The sequence below is a fragment of the Chrysemys picta genome, chromosome 13 (assembly GCF_011386835.1).
Source record: "Chrysemys picta bellii isolate R12L10 chromosome 13, ASM1138683v2, whole genome shotgun sequence".
NCBI classification, from domain to species: Eukaryota; Metazoa; Chordata; order Testudines; family Emydidae; genus Chrysemys; species Chrysemys picta.
In genome coordinates this window covers 5,850,753-5,867,657 of record NC_088803.1, presented here as the reverse complement: position 1 = coordinate 5,867,657, position 16,905 = coordinate 5,850,753, and the positions used below count along the sequence as shown (strand labels likewise).

General features: G+C 61.3%; 3 protein-coding genes across 5 annotated transcripts; 2 read left to right on the top strand and 1 right to left on the bottom strand.

Annotated features, from left to right (window-relative positions):
• Nucleotides 1-306: 306 nt before the first annotated feature.
• PSME2 (proteasome activator subunit 2) lies at nt 307-4,415 on the top strand. Its single transcript, XM_005290124.4, has 11 exons — nt 307-442; nt 1,023-1,055; nt 1,146-1,208; nt 1,477-1,566; nt 1,658-1,700; nt 1,812-1,909; nt 2,081-2,149; nt 2,232-2,299; nt 2,550-2,604; nt 2,948-3,034; nt 4,256-4,415. Exons 1-11 carry the CDS (start codon nt 395-397, stop codon nt 4,334-4,336), a joined length of 735 nt encoding a protein of 244 aa, XP_005290181.1. The 5' UTR covers nt 307-394; the 3' UTR covers nt 4,337-4,415.
• Nucleotides 4,416-5,197: 782 nt separating this feature from the next.
• EMC9 (ER membrane protein complex subunit 9) lies at nt 5,198-7,842 on the top strand. 3 transcript variants are annotated; one of them, XM_065565330.1, is made up of 6 exons: nt 5,198-5,328; nt 6,491-6,533; nt 6,693-6,769; nt 6,847-6,916; nt 7,102-7,196; nt 7,552-7,842. In XM_065565330.1, exons 1-6 carry the CDS (start codon nt 5,213-5,215, stop codon nt 7,730-7,732), a joined length of 582 nt encoding a protein of 193 aa, XP_065421402.1. In that variant the 5' UTR covers nt 5,198-5,212; the 3' UTR covers nt 7,733-7,842. The 3 variants fall into 3 exon arrangements, with proteins under 3 accessions (XP_065421402.1, XP_005290182.2, XP_042700882.2); XM_005290125.4 differs by having other exon boundaries at nt 5,283-5,416; nt 6,335-6,533; XM_042844948.2 differs by lacking the exon at nt 5,198-5,328 and adding an exon at nt 5,406-5,450 and having other exon boundaries at nt 6,335-6,533.
• Nucleotides 7,843-8,198: 356 nt separating this feature from the next.
• PSME1 (proteasome activator subunit 1) lies at nt 8,199-16,791 on the bottom strand. Its single transcript, XM_065565331.1, has 11 exons — nt 16,407-16,791; nt 15,170-15,202; nt 14,987-15,049; nt 14,250-14,351; nt 13,902-13,959; nt 13,688-13,785; nt 12,514-12,582; nt 12,370-12,437; nt 9,761-9,815; nt 9,317-9,403; nt 8,199-8,932 (listed from the first exon to the last, which is right to left on the bottom strand). The coding sequence occupies exons 1-11, from the start codon at nt 16,443-16,445 to the stop codon at nt 8,852-8,854; spliced, it is 753 nt and encodes a 250-aa protein (XP_065421403.1). The 5' UTR covers nt 16,446-16,791; the 3' UTR covers nt 8,199-8,851.
• Nucleotides 16,792-16,905: the final 114 nt, after the last annotated feature.

The following is a 16,905-nucleotide window of genomic DNA, read 5'->3' as shown; positions in this document are numbered from 1 at the left end:
GGGCCGGCAGGAGAGGGTAGGGAGGCAGGGCTGGCAGTGGGGGGTGCAAGGGGGTCTCATGGGGGTCACCCCAAGGCTGGCAGGGGACGGTAGGGGGACAGGGAGTAGGGGTAGGGGCAGGAGGTCTCGGGGGACCCCAAGGCTGGTGGGGGCCGGTAGGGTACGGAGGCAGGCCGGGCGGGGGGGGCAAGGGGGTCTCATGGGGGACACCCCAAGGCTGGCAGGGGATGGTAGGGGGGCAGGGAGTGGGAGTAGGGGCAGGAGGTCTCGGGGGACCCCAAGGCTGGCGGGGGCCGGCAGGGGGCGCTGCCCGGGGCGGGGCGGGGGGCGGGCCCGGCAAAGTGAAATCGAAAGGGGTCAGAGCCGGGCTCCCGCGGACAGACAGACCCGGACCATGGCCAAGGCCTGCGCTGTGAAAGTCAGCGGGGAGTCCCGCCGGCAGGTGGGGGGCTGCGGGGCCCCTAGATCGGGGGTGCAGTGGGGGGCGGCGAGATCGGGGGTGCAGTGGGGGGGCGGTGAGATCGGGGGGGCGGCGAGATCGGGGGTGCAGCGGGGGGGCGGCGAGATCGGGGGGCGGGTGAGATGAGGGGGCCAAGGAGAGGGATGGAAACCTGTCCCCCCAGGACCCCCCAACTCGTGCGTCACCCCCGGGGATCCCCCTTCCGCTTCCCCAGGGGAATCCCCGAGCCGGCCACGTGCTGCGGGGGAGCGGGCCGGCAGGGGGCGCCGTCGGGAAGGGGGAGGGGGTCTGTGGGGCGAGGGGGGGGGCGCCGTGCAGTGGGGAAGGGGGTTGGCAGGGGGCGCTGTGGAGTAGGGGGGTACCGTGCTGTGGGAAGGGAGGTGGGCAGGGGGGGGCCATGGGGCACGGGGCCAGCGGGGGCACTGTGCCGTGGGGAGGGGGGAGTCACCAGGGGGGCGCCGTGCTGTGGGGAGGGGGGTTGGCAGGGGTCTTGAGCCCTGTTTTCACAGCCGTGACCCACCCCAGACTCAGCTGCCTTTTCTTGCCCTCTCCGTGTTTTTAGGTCGAGCTCTTCAGGGAATCTCTCTTCAAGGAGGTAAATCTGCCCCCCCCATGATTAACTGCCCCCCACTGGGATGAATTATCCCCCAAATACCCCTGTGACCCCTCTCTCTTCCCCCCCCAGGCTGAGCAATTCCTGTCAACATTTTTACCCCAAAAAATCTTTCAACTGGACAAGTTCCTGAAGGTAAGAACGCCCCCTCCCCATGCACCCATACTCCCCCATGCACTGTCAGTGCCCCCCAGTGCTGGGACCCCACAACAGCCCTCGGTTGCCCCCAGTTGGGATCCACCCCAGGGTCGCCCCAGAACACCCCTGCTGGTCTCCCCCACACTGTCAGCCCTGGGATCTCCCCCACACTGTCAGTGCCCCCCGGGTTGGCCCTCACACTCCTGCCCCCCCCTTTTTTCCCCCCGGGAGAGCGCCCCCCACAGATAACTTTGCTGTCATGCAGGAGGATTCATTGAACATCAAGGATCTCTCGACCCTCCGGGCCCCCCTGGATATCCCCATCCCTGACCCGCCCCCCAAGGATGAGGACGAGGTGAGTTTTGGGGTAACCCTCCTCCCCCTGTGTTACACCACCCCGTGCTGGTGAGGCGCTGACTCATTTCCTGTCCCCTTCCCCCCTCCAGGACTCGACTAACATGGAGACGGATAAGGAGGAGAAAAAGGAGAGTGAGTTTTGGGGCAGTTTTGGGGGGCAGGATTTTGGGGGGGCTGGGTTGGGCTGTGGACTCACCCCCTGTTGTCCTCCCTTTTCTCCCCCCCTCCTCCCCCCCCCCCCAGCTCCCAAATGCGGCTACCTGAAGGGCAACGAGGCCATGGTGACGCTGCTGGGCCGGGTCAAGCCGGAGGTGCGGGAGCTGAAGGAGAAATGTGTTTTGGTGAGCCCCCCCGAACCCTCCTCTGCGCTGGTGCTGCGAGCTTCCCTGCAGCAGTGCCCACAGGGCTGCGAGCTTCCCTGCAATGGTGTCCCCAGTGGGTGGGAGATGCCAGGGCTGCGAGCTTCCCCCTAGCAGTGCCCTGGCCCCCTCTCACTGTCTCTCTGTCTCCAGGTCATCACCTGGATCCATCACCTGATCCCCAGAATTGAGGACGGGAATGATTTTGGGGTGGCCATTCAGGTAAGGGCCCCCTCAGTCCCCCCTCAGCCAGTCCCCCCTCTACAGGGACCCCAATCTCACCCCCATCTCCCCCCTCCTCCAGGAGAAGGTGCTGGAGCGGGTGACGGCCATCAAGACCAAGGTCGAGGGCTTCCAGACAGCTATTTCCAAGTGAGTTTCACCATCCCCCATGTCTGCCCCAGGGCATTGTGGGTCACGCCCCCCCAACCATGTCTCTGCCCCAGGGCATGGTGGGTAATTGCTTACATTGGCTTTCATGCCTCAGGGAATCCTGAGTAATGCTCTACATTGGTGCCCCAGCCCCAGGGCACTGTGGGTAATACTCTCCCCATGGGTGTCTGTGCCCCAGGGCACTATGGGTAATGGTCTGGTCCTGCTCTCACTCTCTCTTCACCCCCAGATATTTCTCTGAGCGAGGAGATGCCGTGGCGAAGGCTTCGAAGGAGACCCACGTGGTAAGTGATTGGGGGCTGCGAGCTTCCCCACAGCAGTGCCCTGAAACAGGGTCTGCGAGTCTCCGGGGCTGCGAGCTTCCCCACAGCAGTGCCCTGAGCCAGGGGGTTGGGGGGCTCCGGGGCTGTGAGCTTCCCCACAGCAGTGCCCTGAGCCAGGGGGTTGGGGGGCTCCGGGGCTGTGAGCTTCCCCACAGCAGTGCCCTGAGCCAGGGGGTTGGGGGGCTCCGGGGCTGTGAGCTTCCCCACAGCAGTTCCCTGAGCCAGGGGGTTGGGGGGCTCCAGGGCTGTGAGCTTCCCCACAGCAGTGCCCCCAGCCAAGCTAACCAGCGTCCCCTGCCCCCAGATGGATTACCGGACTCTGGTCCATGAGCGGGACGAGGTGATCTATGGGGAGATCCGGACCATGGTGCTGGACATTCGGGGCTTCTACGTGAGTATGGGGGGCTGGGAACGGGGAGGGGACCCTGTGGGGTGTGGTTCTGTGGGGGTCTCAGTGAGGCCTGGGCGGGGCAGGGAACAGGGAGGGGACCCCAGGGGTGTGGTTCTGTGAGGGTCTCAGTGAGGGTTAGGGGGAGGCGGGGAACGAGGAGGGGACCCCGGAGGGTGTGGTTCTGTGGAGGTCTCAGTGAGGGCTGGAGGGAGGAGTGAACATGGAGGGGACCCCGTGGGCTGTGGTTCTGTGGGAGTCTCCGAGGGCTGGGGGGATCAGGGAATGGGGAGAGGACCCTGGGGGGAGGGGAGTTCTGTGGGGGTCTCAGTGAGGGCTGGGGGGAAGTGAATGGGGAGGGGACCCCAGGGGGTGTGGTTGTGTGGGGGTCTCAGTGAGGGCTGGGGAGGGCAGGGAACGGTGAGGGGACCCCAGGGGGTGTGGTTCTGTGGGGGTCTCAGTGAAGGCTGGGGAGGGCAGGGAACGGTGAGGGGACCCCAGGGGGTGTAGTTCTGTGGGGGTCTCAGTGAGGGCTGGTGGGGGAGCAGGGAATAGGGAGGGGACCCCAGGGGGTGTGGTTCTGGGGGGGTCTCAGTGAGGGCTGGTGGGGGAGCAGGGAATAGGGAGGGGACCCCAGGGGGTGTGGTTCTGGGGGGGTCTCAGTGAGGGCTGGTGGGGCACGGAACGGGGAGGGGACCCCAGGGGGTGTGGTTCTGTGGGGGTCTCAGTGAGGGCTGGGGGGGAGCAGGGAATAGGGAGGGGACCCCAGGGGGTGTGGTTCTGGGGGGGTCTCAGTGAGGGCTGGGGGGAGCAGGGAATAGGGAGGGGACCCCAGGGGGTGTGGTTCTGTGGGGGTCTCAGTGAGGGCTGGGGGGGGAGCAGGGAATAGGGAGGGGACCCCAGGGGGTGTGGTTCTGTGGGGGTCTCAGTGAGGGCTGGGGGGGGAATAGGGAGGGGACCCCAGGGGGTGTGGTTCTGTGGGGGTCTCAGTGAGGGCTGGGGGGGGAATAGGGAGGGGACCCCAGGGGGTGTGGTTCTGGGGGGGGTCTCAGTGAAGGCTGGGGAGGAGCAGGGAATAGGGAGGGGACCCCAGGGGGCGTGGCTCTGGGGGGGTCTCAGTGAGGGCTGGGGGGGCTCCAATGGGAGGGGTTTGGTTCAGGGGGAATCTCTCTGTGGGGGTTTCTCTGGCCCCCTCGAGCTCCTTTCTTTTGTCTCCCCTCCCAGGCCGAGCTCTATCACATCCTCACCCAGAACCTGGAGAAGCTGACAAACCCCAAGGGCGAGGAGAAGCCGTCCATGTACTGAGGGGCCCAGGGCACCTGAGCCCTGCCCCCCAGCAGGGGAGGGGCCGGAACCAGACTGCAAATAAACAGTTCCCCCAGAACCTGCCTCCTGTGTTGGTGTCTGGCCCCCAGGGCATTGTGGGAACAGGCCCCTCAGCGTCTGTCCCCCAGGGCATTGTGGGAATGGGCCGCTCCTCGCCCGGTGCCCGGCCCCCGGGGCATTGTGGGAATGGGCCCCTCGGCTCCTGGGGCATTGTGGGAACGGGCCCCTCGGCGTCTGCCCCCCAGGGTGTTGTGGGGAATGGACCCCTCGGCCCTAGGGCATTGTGGGGAATGGGCCCCTTGGCTCCTGGGGCATTGTGGGAACGGGCCCCTAGGCGTCTGCCCCCCAGGGTGTTGGGGGGAATGGACCCCTTAGCGCCTGGCCCCCGGGGCATTGTGGGAACGGGCCCCTCGGCGTCCGGCCCCCGGAGCATTGTGGGAACGGGCCCCTCGGCGTCTGCCCCCCAGGGTGTTGGGGGGAATGGACCCCTTAGCGCCTGGCCCCCGGGGCATTGTGGGAACGGGCCCTTCGGCACCTGGCTCCCGGGCATGGGGCATTGTGGGGAACAGGACCCTCGGCGCCTAGCCCCGGGGGCATTGTGGGGAAAGCACCGTGGCCCTTTGATTAGCATCTGTGCCCCAGGGCATCATGGGTAGCGCCCTGTCATCCCCCTTTGAGCCTAGGCAATTGTGCCCCGCCCCCCGCCTTTTAACATGTGCCCCAGGGCATGGTGGGTAACGCCCCGTAGCCCCTCCCCATGGGGCAGGGATATGTCTTTTCCGGGTTCTGCTGCTCCTGGGGCCGCTCTAGGCGCCGCCTCTATGGCTCTGGAGGACCTGGGGGGGCACGTTCGGGATGGGGGCAGCACTCGGCCAATCGGCGAAGACAGCAGCGGCCCCATGCCCTTGTGGGGAGGGCGCACTGGCCAATCAGGACCCAGAGAAGCAAAGCACACACTCGAGACGCGATTGGTCTGTAGTCAGCCAATCAGAGGGCGAGGGGGGCAGCTGTGGGGACCCTGACAAGCAATATCCTGGGGGGGCTCAGTGCAGAGGGAAGGTGAGAGCTCAGGGCCGGGCTAGGGGGGCTGCGGGTCGGGAGGACTGGGGGGGCTGGGCTAGGCTAGTGGGGGGGCTGCGGGTCAGGAGGACTGGGGGGCAGGGCTGGGCTAGTGGGGGGCTGCGGGTCAGGAGGACTGGGGGGCAGGGCCGGGCTAGGCTAGTGGGGGGCTGCGGGTCGGGAGGACTGGGGGGCAGGGCTGGGCTCGTGGGGGGCTGCGGGTCGGGAGGACTGGGGGGGCAGGGCTGGGCTAGTGGGGGGGGCTGCGGGTCGGGAGGACTGGGGGGCATGGCTGGGCTAGTGGGGGGCTGCGGGTCGGGAGGACTGGGGGGCAGGGCTGGGCTAGTGGGGGGCTGCGGGTCAGGAGGACTGGGGGGCAGGGCCGGGCTAGGCTAGTGGGGGGGCTGCGGGTCGGGAGGACTGGGGGGCAGGGCTGGGCTAGTGGGGGGCTGCGGGTCGGGAGGACTGGGGGGGCAGGGCTGGGCTAGTGGGGGGCTGCGGGTCAGGAGGACTGGGGGGCAGGGCCGGGCTAGGCTAGTGGGAGGGCTGCGGGTCGGGAGGACTGGGGGGGCAGGGCTGGGCTAGTGGGAGGGCTGCGGGTCGGGAGGACTGGGGGGGCAGGGCTGGGCTAGTGGGGGGGCTGCGGGTCGGGAGGACTGGGGGGGTAGGGCTGGGCTAGTGGGGGGCTGCGGGTTGGGAGGACTGGGGGGCAGGGCTGGACCAGTGGGGGGCTGCGGGTCAGGAGGACTGGGGGGTAGGGCTGGGCTAGTGGGGGCTGCAGGTTGGGAGGACTGGGGGGCAGGGCTGGGCTAGTGGGGGCTGCAGGTTGGGAGGACTGGGGGGCAGGGCTGGGCTAGTGGGGGGCTGCGGGTCGGGAGTGAGGGGCACCGGCTGTGTTAACCCTTTGCTGCCTGGCAGAATGGGCGAGGTGGAGGTCTCCACCCAGGCCTATGCTAAGATGTGCCTCCACGCCGCCCGGCACCCCCACGCCGCTGTCAATGGGCTGCTCCTGGGGCGCCGGGGGGGCCCCCCCGAGTGTCTGTTCCTCACCGACTGCGTCCCCCTTTTCCACAGCAACTTGGCTCTCAGCGTCATGCTGGAGGTGGCTCTGAACCAGGTGGGCGGCAGGGGGTGGTCGGGGCTGGGCAGGGGGGCTCCCTATGGGGTGGGGGGGCTGGGGGCGCCAGGCTGCAGTGGCTGTTGGGGGCTCCGTGTGGGGCAGCAGGGGGGCGCTGTATGGGGCACGCTCCCCTTTCAACCTCTTCCCTCTCCCCAGGTTGATCTGTGGGCATCTCGCTCTAACCTGCTGGTGGCTGGGTACTACCAGGCCAATGCCGGGCTGGACGACATGAGGTAACTTTAGGGGTCCCCAGGGGGGCAGGGAGGGGGTCCCCATTCCCCCCTGACATCTCTCCTGCCCCCCCATGTAGCCCCACCCCCCTGGCTCTGAAGATGGCTGGACGCCTGGCTGAGCTCTCTGAGGGTGCTGTATTGATCATGGTGAGATCTGGGGTTTTGGGGGGCTGGAGTGGGCCCCCTAGGGGCAGGGTGTGTGTGTGGGGCTGTGATCAGGGACCCCATGGGGGTGCCTACAGAGGGTGGGGGGCTGTGATTGACATTTGGAGGGTGGTTGGGGGGTCTTCCCAGCGTGCCCCCCCAACTGTCCCCCTTCTCCTTCCCCCCAGCTGGATAACCGGAAACTGACCCAGAACCCCCGCGTGCCCCCCGTTGTTGTGCTGGAGCAGCGGGATCGGCACTGGCTCCCCAAGGACAAGAACCTGTGAGTGGGGTTCCCCCAAAACCTGCCATGGGCCCCCCATGCTACCCAATCCCTGGGAATGGGACCCAGGAGTCTGGGATGGTGCCCCCACGCTGCCCAGCCCTCAGGGTTACCGAGGATGGCACCCAGGCGTTCAGGATGTCACCCCCCACACTCCCAGCCCTCAAGGTGACCAGGGATGGGACCCAGGCGTCCAGGACGGCGCCCCCCACCCCATGCTCCCAACCCTCAGGGTGACCGGGGATGGGACCCAGCCGTCCGGGACAGTGCCCACCCCACGCTCCCAGCCCTAAGGGTGACCAGGGATGGGACCCAGGCGTTCGGGACTTACCTCACCCCCTCCTGTCTCTTTCAGAGTCATGTGGCACGACTGGGAATCCTCCCGCCACATTTGCAAGTCCCTGCTGGAGGCTAAAGCTCACACCCAATTGGTCGACTTCGACACCCACCTTGATGACATCAGACGGGACTGGACCAATCAGCACCTCAACACCGAGATCGCCCGGCTGGTGTCTGTCGCCAATGGCAGTGCCTGAGGGACCCTATTGGCTGGCCTGGGGAAACCAGGGCTGTATTCTGATTGGACTGCTTGGAACAATGGCACGCCCCCATTGGCTGGCCCGAGTAAAGACTCAGCTGACTTTCACTGATTGCTTTATATTTATTCCACCCCTTCCCCTCCCCCAATGAGCCCAGACTCCTCCCATCAGCCCCCAAATGCTACATTTAGGTCCCTTTGTTGGCTACGTTTTTGCAGATTTCACAAAGTTTTTTATTTTGGCCTTTAATTTCCTTTTGGATTATTTTTATTTTTCCTTTTTGGCACCTGATTGTTCTGTCGTTTTCCCAGCATCCTCCTTCCCCTAAGCGATGAGTGTCGGACGGCAAAAAAATGAAGGTCCTTCAATGCCCCAAACCTCCTGACATGCAAAATATGACAGTCAAAACCCCAAGGAAATGTCACCACCGACCTCGGACCCTACAGAATTTGGGGCCATTTGCTTTCAATTCATTAATTTTATTTTATTGCAACTCCTTAAACCGCTAAGGAACATAAGGCAAAACTAGTTGCGAAAAGGACAAAATAAAGAATTAAAATGCCAAAAACCTGAACTTGTGGGGGCAAAATCTTCCCTGTAAGGCGGTGGTTTGGATTTCTAGTCCCGGGATTTGTTTTGACATTCGTGGTTTCCATTTCATGACGCTCGTCGTACTGAATCATGCTCGTTTACGGCTTTTCTTCACAGGGGCCAGGCTTGCCATTTCACGCAGACTTGGCAGAGACTGTGTCGCTATCAGATCTCGTCCTTTCATTTTTTTGCTGCTCAATTTCCTTTGATTTTTTTTTTTTTTTTAAGTTTTTTTTGCATCTTGAAAATAATTTCCCAGGTCTGTTTTGGGCCGTTCAGTTTCCTTTTCTGGCAAACAAAGTTTCATTTCCTTAATTTCCCAACAACCTCGAACATTTTCCATTTCGCAAATTTTTGGCATTTTGTTGCCTTTTTTTTTTTTTTTTTTAATCAAAAACTGGCCGCGAAACCCCCTAAAGCTCTTTTTTTCTGATCAGCAGCAGGTGGCACGACAGGAAGTCCCGCCTTTGCCTCTCTTCCCAACCCGCCCTGCGATTGGTGGGAGGGCCGGAGGTGAAAGGTCGCTCAGTAGATCATGCCCTTGGTTTCGCCCCGTGGCTTCTTGATCTTCTCGAAGTTCTTGACCACGATGTCATAGAGAATGGCCTGGGGGTGGGAGGAGATGGGGGAGTCGGTCTAGGATTAGGGTGCTGCCGGCTTCTAGGGGTGAGGCTAAATTAGGGGTTCACCTCTGTCCCCAAGTCCCTACCCTGGGGGATCCAGGTCTTCTGGGGTCCATTAATGTTGGCCTTCACCCCCCAAACCCGCTCCCTCCCAGAAAAGCCCCCCAACTCGGCTGTCTCTCCCTTCCCAGATGGCTGAGGCCGGGGCAGCCTGAGAGTGGAATGGGGGTTCAGGGGAGAAGTGGGGGGACGGGGTTACAACACAGAAGAGAAGCTGCCCCCCCCTCCCCATTCACTGCACTCTCCCAGCTATTCCCCTCAATCCCCCTGGCCGAACCCTCTGATTCCCCCCACCCCCCCCACTCACGTAGAGGTTCCGGATTTCCATCACCATCAGCCGGATCTCAGCGTATTGCGCCTCGTCCAATTCGTGCACCAGCTGCCGGTAATCACCCTGTGGGGGACAGAACCAGGGAAATGAGGGGCCCAGTGTCTCCCCCACCATCCCTGGTGTCCCAGAGCCCCTGCTGGGAACCCAGGCTTCCGGGCAGTCCCCCTCCTGTGCAGTGGGGAACCCTGGTGTCCGGGTGCCCCCCCCCCCACGCAGTGGAGAACCCTGGCATCCGGGCACCCCCACACCTCCCCCCGCACAGTGGAGAACCCTGGCATCCGGGCGCCCCCCCCCTCCCACACAGTGGAGAACCCTGGTCCCCCTCCCACACAGTGGAGAACCCTGGTGTCTGGGCACCCCCTCTCCCGCACAGCAGGGAACCCAGGCGTCCGGGCGGTTGCACCCATCCCAGACACTCACCACGTGAGGATTTTTGGCCGCTTTAGCCACTGCGTCGCCTCTCTCGGAAAAATACCTATGTGTGGCGGGGGAATCAGAAGTCAGAGCTGAAGCCCCAAATTGGGGGTGAGGAAGGACGAGCAGGGGGCTCTCATTGCGGGGGGCGCCTTGCAGGTGGCTCCCCCTACAAGGGTAGCCCAATCTCTCCACTGTGTGACCGTCATGAAGTTTTGGGGCAGTGAGAATTTCCTTGTTTTCTACCCTCCTAACTTAACAAAATTGCAGAAAATGTAACGCGCCCCCCCGAACCAGGAAACGATCTGCAGGTAACAAAGTTGGATTTGCATTCAAACCCTCTTGGCCGCGTTCATTGATTTGGCATTGAGCGGCATTAGGCTTGTTACGTTTCCTCGGGGGAGGCTTTGGTTTTGCAAGATTAAAAATTTGGCATTTCCGATTTTATTTTCAATCTTGAGGGAACACCAGTGACCAAGGAATTTCAATGTGCACAAATACTGGTCCCTGCAAAGTATTATGGCTCCTTGTACGGACCTCAAATTCGATTCATAACACAGAACTGCACGTGCAAAAACATGATGAACTAAAATGTTTTGCATCTGACAAAAATTTTTTGCATTCTGGAAACTAACTATTTTTTTTGCTAGTTTTCAAGCTTAAATGTTATGTGGAAACTAAGTTTTATTGCATTTAATTTCCTTTGGGGGGGGCAGGATAATTTTGCATTTAACAATTTTTGCATTTACTCTTCACAGCTTTTTTAAATTGCAAATTCAGTTGCTAATTCCACAAACACATATACCTGGGCTTAATGTTAGGTCTATTACCCGTGATACTAACACCCAGGAGTAAAGTCAAGCACATGTATAAGTATTCGTAGGATTGTGGCTTAAAGATTTTGCATGTAATGTTTTTTACTTTTTTTAAAGTGCAAGAATTTTAATTTCCAATAACGAGGAAATTAACACACACAATATTTTTCCAATCTTTACGTTTGCATTGAACAATTTTTTTTTACAGTAACCTTCCCCTTTGCATCCTTCACATTTTGCATTTAATGTTTTTTCGATCTACCGACACTGTGCATTTTAACTTCCTTTTTAAATTACAAAATATGAAGGCTGCAAAGGAGAGGAAAAATTGTAATGCAAAACTTCTTAAAATATCAAATATCAAGGTTGTGAAGTCAAAATCATTGTAATGCACAAATGGTTGCTAAATGCAAAATATTAAGATTGTTTTAAATAGGAGGCAATTTAAAATGCACATTTTAAGCTTGGGGGGAAATGTGTGCTGGTAGGGAGAAATTTTTAATGCAAACAAATGTTATGAAATGCAAGTTTTATGGTTCTGAAACAAAAATTAAATGCAGGAAAATGTGCAAAGTAAAAAAATAAACCTGCAAAATTAGGGAATTTTAATGCATAGAAAAGGGAACGTACTGAGGGTGTGAAAATACCTGTTTGTTTGTTTGTTTGTTTGCATTTTAGTTTCCTTAGTTTGGCTTTTGCACATTAAAATTTTTGCATTTAATTCAGAAAATGGCTGCAAAGGGACTGAGGAAACAATTGTTTTGGATAAAACTAAAGGCCAATTTAACTTGGAAAAACAAATGTGAAAACATTTCAAATGGACAAACTGTACTTTGCAAACAAACAGAATTTTAATGGAAAACCCCTTTGAAGTGCAAAACTTTAAGGCTGCAGAAACAACCAAATAAACTCAAATTTGATTTTTAAACAGGCTTTTTAAAATTAAATTTATGTGGAAATTTTTCAGTTCTCCGAAAAACCAAACCAAACGGCCACCAAAACTTAAAGGTCGACAACTTAGTTAAATGCAAACGTTCTAATTGTTAATGAAAAAGAAAAAACAACAACCTGTGAAATGCAAAATGGTCTTTTTGCAACCTTAACATGTCACATTTCACAAAGATTTTGCATTAAAATGTTCCGTCTGGTCAATGCTCATCGTTTTCCCATTGAACGAAGTTATTTAGGCATTAAAATGTCCTTGGTTCCTGATGACCCTAAAACTTTTGCTGTGAACAAAGCTCCCCCACCCCTTTACATTAAAACTTCCTCTCTTTTGCAGAGTATTACAAAAATGAACAAAATTGGTGTCGTTTTAATTGCCTCCTTTTTGGGGCAAGCTTAAAAATTTGCATTTCCACAAAATGTGGCATTTGAATTCCTGCTTGTTGGAAAAACGCCACGTTTGTTTTTAATGAGCATTTTGGGCATTTAATTTCCTTGTTTTTTTTAAATAAATGTCTCGGCATTGGGCGCAGCGTTTGGGATTTAATTTCCTTGGGATTTTTGTGAGCTTAAAAGGTTGCATTGAATGAAGTTTGTTGCCATTTCGATTCCTTGCTTTTGTGAAAAAAAATCCAATTTTTCCTTTCAAGGGTTTTTGGCATTTAACTCCTTTGGATTTGTCAAGCTCTTTCCCCCCTGCATTTAACAGCCGGTTTTGCCCTTGAATATTCTTGGTTCTTGTGGGTGGTTGGTTGATTCTTTGTTTTGCTTTTAACCAAGTTGATGGGACGGGGGTGGGAGGGGTCCCTGGCTTGGATTTGGGTGTGGAAGGGGTCCCCCAAAATTGGGACTCACTTGGAGATCTGGGTCTGAAATCCTTCCAGCTTCGTCCGCAAGCCCGTCATCAGCTCAAACACCTTCTCCTGGGGAGGGGGAGAGGGGGGGTTAATGAGCTGGGGGGGTAAGTGGGGGGCAGGTTGGAGAAGGGGGGACACTCACCTGGACTGCGACCCCAAAATTGTTGCCGTCTTCGATACGGGGCACCTGGAGTTGAACCCAGACAGAGACCTGGGGACGAGAGAGACCATGAGTGTATGTCCTTCTGCCCCGTTGGAGGGGATGGGACCTGCTGGGTGTGTTACCTAGGCGTGTGGTGCATCCTCTTACATTGTGTGCACAGGGGACGAGCGTCCTGCAGGGGGTGTGTTTCACGGTGGCAGTGTCCAGGGTCGTGTTGTGCGCATGGGGGACAAGTGTCGTGCAGGCTGTGTGTTGCACAGTGGCCAGGCCAGGGTCATGTTGTGTGCACGGGGGACGAGCGTCGTGCACGGAGCGTGTTGCACGGTGGCCTGGCCGGGGCCGTGTTGTGCGCACGGGGGACAAGCGTCGTGCAGGGTGTGTGTTTCACGGTGGCAGTGTCCAGGGTCGTGTTGTGTGCATGGGGGACGAGCGTCGTGCAGGGTGTGTGCTGCACGGTGGCCTGGCCGGGGCCGTGTTGTGCGCACAGGGGACGAGCATCGTGCAGGGTGCGTGTTGCACAGTGGCCAGGCCGGGGTCATGTTGTGTGCACAGGGGACGAGCGTCGTGCAGGGTGTGTGTTTCACGGTGGCAGTGTCCAGGCTCGTGTTGTGTGCATGGGGGACGAGCGTCGTGCAGGGGGTGTGCTGCACGGTGGCCTGGCCGGGGCCGTGTTGTGCGCACGGGAGACGAGTGTCGTGCAGGGTGCGTGTTGCACAGTGGCCAGGCCGGGGTTATGTTGTGTGCATGGGGGACGAGCGTCGTGCACGGGGCATGTTGCACGGTGGCCTGGCCGGGGCCGTGTTGTGCGCACGGGGGATGAGCGTCGTGCAGGGGGTGTGCTGCACGGTGGCCTGGCCTGGCCGGGGCCGTGCTGTGCGCACGGGGACGAGCGTCGTGCAGGGGGTGTGCTGCACGGTGGCCTGGCCAGGGCCGTGTTGTGCGCACGGGGGACGAGCGTCGTGCAGGGTGCGTGTTGCACGGTGGCCTGGCCGGGGCCGTGTTGTGCGCACGGGGGACGAGCGTCGTGCAGGGTGTGTGCTGCACGGTGGCCTGGCCAGGGCCGTGTTGTGCGCACGGGGGACGAGCGTCGTGCAGGGTGCGTGTTGCACGGTGGCCAGGCCGGGGTCATATTTTGGCTCCGTCTCACACTCACCAGCCCCAGCTCCTCCTTGGCGCCCTGGATCTCGGCTTTCACTCGGCTCACCAGCCCCACAACCGTCTCGTTGCTGCTCACGGGGCCACAGGGGGGCGCTGGGGAAAGACAGACAAATGGGGGGGTCGGACCCACAGACCCCCAGAACCAGCGGGGCTAGGGGCCCAATCCCCGTCAATGGAGGCCCCCCCCCAGATCTGGGCCCCCCACTCACCTTTATCCTCCTCCTCCGACTTCTTCTCGTCTTTCTTCTCTTCCTTCTTTTCTTCCTTCTACCCCGGAGGAGAAGGACAGGAGAAAATGGAGGTGTAGGGTAGAAGTCCCAGCCCCCCCCCCCAATCACCCTCCTCCCTTGAGGGGCGATGGAACTGTGAACCCCCCAATCCGGTGAACCCCCCAAAAGAACAGAATAAGAAAATGGGGGTGCAGGGAGGGAGAGAGCCCCAGATCTGACCTGTGGGTTTGTGGGACCCTCATGACCCAACTCCCCCCCAGTCTCAGCTGTCACGCCGGGGGGGGGGCGTGTTGGGCTCCCCCCGATGTTGGGGTCCCCCCAGCTCACCTTGCGGCGCTCGGCTTTTGCCTTCTCCTTGGCGGGGTCGGGGATGGGGATGTCGAGCGGGGCCCGCAGGGACTCAAAGTCCCCCACGTTCAGCGCCGGGTCCTGGGGGATGGGGAGGGGTGGTGAGCAGCTGGGCCCCCCAGAGTGACCTTTCACCCTTGCCCCAACCCCCCTCTCCTGGTCCCCCACTTTCCCCACCCCCCATGATGCCCCCACCCGTCCCCTGAGCCACCAACCCTGTTCGCAGCCCCCATAATTCACCCACCTAGCTCCCCAATCCCCTTCCAGCCCCCACATTCCCCCAAACCCTCTTGCCCCATCCCCAAATCTGCCTCCCACCCTCTGCCCCCCAAAACCCTCTAATGTCCCTCCCTGCCCCCTGACGATCCCCTTAAATCCCCCCATCCCGTGTCCCAGGCAAACTCACATCCCCCCTCCCGCCCCCTCCCTGCCCCCCAAGCAGCCCCCCTCCCTGCCCCCTGACGATCCCCTTAAATCCCCCCACCCCGTGTCCCAGGCAAACCCCCCCCCCCTCCCGCCCCCTCCCTGCCCCCTGACGATCCCCTTAAATCCCCCCATCCCGTGTCTCAGGCAAACCCACATCCCCCCTCCCACCCCCTCCCTGCCCCCCAAGCAGCCCCCCTCCCTGCCCCCTGACGAGCCCCTTAAATCCCCCCACCCCGTGTCCCAGGCAAACCCACATCCCCCCTCCCGCCCCCTCCCTGCCCCCCAAATACCTTGAGGAAAGCATCCAACTGAGTTATCTTACTGGGGAACCGGGTCCCAACCAGCGCTTCAGCCTGGGGGGAGGGGGAAGAGGGTCAGTATGGGGCTGGCACTGCTGGGGGAAGCTCACAGCCCTGGGTCCCCTCCTCCCACTGGCTGGGGGCACTGCTGGGGGGAAGCTTGCAGCGTCTCACCTGGGCGCAGAGCTGGGTCCGGAAGGAATCCACCTGCGGGGGGGGAAAGAAATTTCCGGGGGGTCAAATGTCCCAGCAGGACGCTCCCTCCGCGTCCCCTCCCCCCGCCCAGGCTCTCTGCCAGCCCCCAGCAAGCCTGGGCTCCCTGCCAGCCCCCCGCCCCGGGCACCCCGCCAGCCCCCGACACCCGATCCCCCCGGCCACCTGCCCGGCCCTGCCCCATCTGCGCTGGTGATGGGGCGTGGAGGGGCCCTTCCCCCCGGGCCTGGGAACCGACTGCCCCATGGAAACCTCCCCACTGGGGTCACCGTGCTGCCCCCTCAGGGCGATGGGCAGAGCCCGGGCTTGGGGAGAGGCACAGACCCCCTCATCTACCCCCAGCTGCACCCCGAATTCCCCAGGCAGACACGCAATCCAGCACCCCCTCCCATCCCCTGAGCCCCCCAGGCCAGCTCCCCCCTTCCCACGAACCCCCCAACCCAGCTCCCTCCGAGCCCCCCAGCCCCCCCGTCCCATGAACCCTCCAGCCCAGCTCCCCCTTCCCACGAACCCCCCAACCCAGCTCCCTCCAAGCCCCCCAGCACCCCCGTCCCACGAACCCTCCAGCCCAGCTCCCCCTCGCCCCCCAATCCAGCACCCCCTCCCTTCCCCCGAGCCCCCCAGGCCAGCTCCCCCCTTCCCACGAACCCCCCAACCCAGCTCCCTCCAAGCCCCCAGCACCCCCGTCCCACGAACCCTCCAGCCCAGCTCCCCCTTCCCACGAACCCCCAAACCCAGCTCCCTCCGAGCCCCCAGCACCCCCGTCCCACGAACCCTCCAGCCCAGCTCCCCCTCGCCCCCCAATCCAGCACCCCCTCCCTTCCCCGAGTCCCCCAGGCCAGCTCCCCCCTTCCCACGAACCCCCCATCCCAGCTCCCCCCTCGCCCCCCAGCACCTCCTCCCTTTCCCTGAGCCCCCCCAATCCACCACCCCCTCCCTTCCCCCGAACCCTCCAGCCCCGCTCCCCCCAAGCTCCCCATCCCAGCTCCCCGAACCCCCATCCCAGCACCCCCCTTCTCCCGAGCCCCCCAGCCCAACACCCCCTCCCTGCCCCCCAGCCAAGCTCCCCCTTCCGGCTCCCCGAACCCTCCAGCCCTCTCTTTCCTGCACCCCTCGGCCCCACCACCCTCAACCAGGCCCCACATAAATCTGCTCCCCCTCCGCCCCGCATTTCCCCGGCCAGGTCCCCCCCCCTCACCTGGGCCTCGGCCTGGGGGCTGATCCGCAGCGCAGCCATGGGGGGGTCGCTGGGGGGTGCGTGACGGAGCTGGGGGGCCCGAGGCGCGTGGCGGGGGGGATGATGGTGCGAGTTGAAAAGTGAAAACGAAACTGACGTTTCGGGGGAAGTCCCGGCCGGGGGGGGGGGGGGGGGGGAGGGCGAGTCCGAGCTGCGAGCTTCCCACAACAGTGTCCCCAGTGGGGGCGGGATCTCCGGGCTGCGAGCTACCCCAGCAGTGCCCCCGAGGGGGGGCGGGGCTGGTCCGGGTTGCGAACTTCCCCCCGTAGTGCCTCCGGCGGGGAGGGATGCCTGGGCTCTGATCTTCCCCCAGCAGTGCCTCCAGGGGGCAGGGTGTGTGGGTCCGGGCTGTGAGCTTCTCCCAGCAGTGTCCCCAGTAGGGGAAGGGGGTCCAGGCTGCAAGAGCTTCCCCCCCGCCCCCCGTGGGCAGGTTGTGTGGGTCCAGGCTGCGAGCTCCCCC

Excerpts from the sequence above, each read along its gene's own strand:
- PSME2 (XM_005290124.4), top strand. The coding sequence starts at position 395 with ATGGCCAAGGCCTGCGCTGTGAAAGTCAGCGGGGAGTCCCGCCGGCAG. Across the intron at positions 1,209-1,476 it reads AACTGGACAAGTTCCTGAAG|GAGGATTCATTGAACATCAA; the intron begins GTAAGAACGCCC and ends GCTGTCATGCAG. Across the intron at positions 2,300-2,549 it reads TTCCAGACAGCTATTTCCAA|ATATTTCTCTGAGCGAGGAG; the intron begins GTGAGTTTCACC and ends CTTCACCCCCAG.
- EMC9 (XM_005290125.4), top strand. The coding sequence starts at position 6,336 with ATGGGCGAGGTGGAGGTCTCCACCCAGGCCTATGCTAAGATGTGCCTC. Across the intron at positions 6,534-6,692 it reads TGGAGGTGGCTCTGAACCAG|GTTGATCTGTGGGCATCTCG; the intron begins GTGGGCGGCAGG and ends CCCTCTCCCCAG. Across the intron at positions 6,917-7,101 it reads AGGGTGCTGTATTGATCATG|CTGGATAACCGGAAACTGAC; the intron begins GTGAGATCTGGG and ends CCTTCCCCCCAG.
- PSME1 (XM_065565331.1), bottom strand. The coding sequence starts at position 16,445 with ATGGCTGCGCTGCGGATCAGCCCCCAGGCCGAGGCCCAG. Across the intron at positions 13,786-13,901 it reads GTCGGAGGAGGAGGATAAAG|CGCCCCCCTGTGGCCCCGTG; the intron begins GTGAGTGGGGGG and ends GTCTTTCCCCAG. Across the intron at positions 12,583-13,687 it reads CCAAGGAGGAGCTGGGGCTG|GTCTCTGTCTGGGTTCAACT; the intron begins GTGAGTGTGAGA and ends TCTCGTCCCCAG.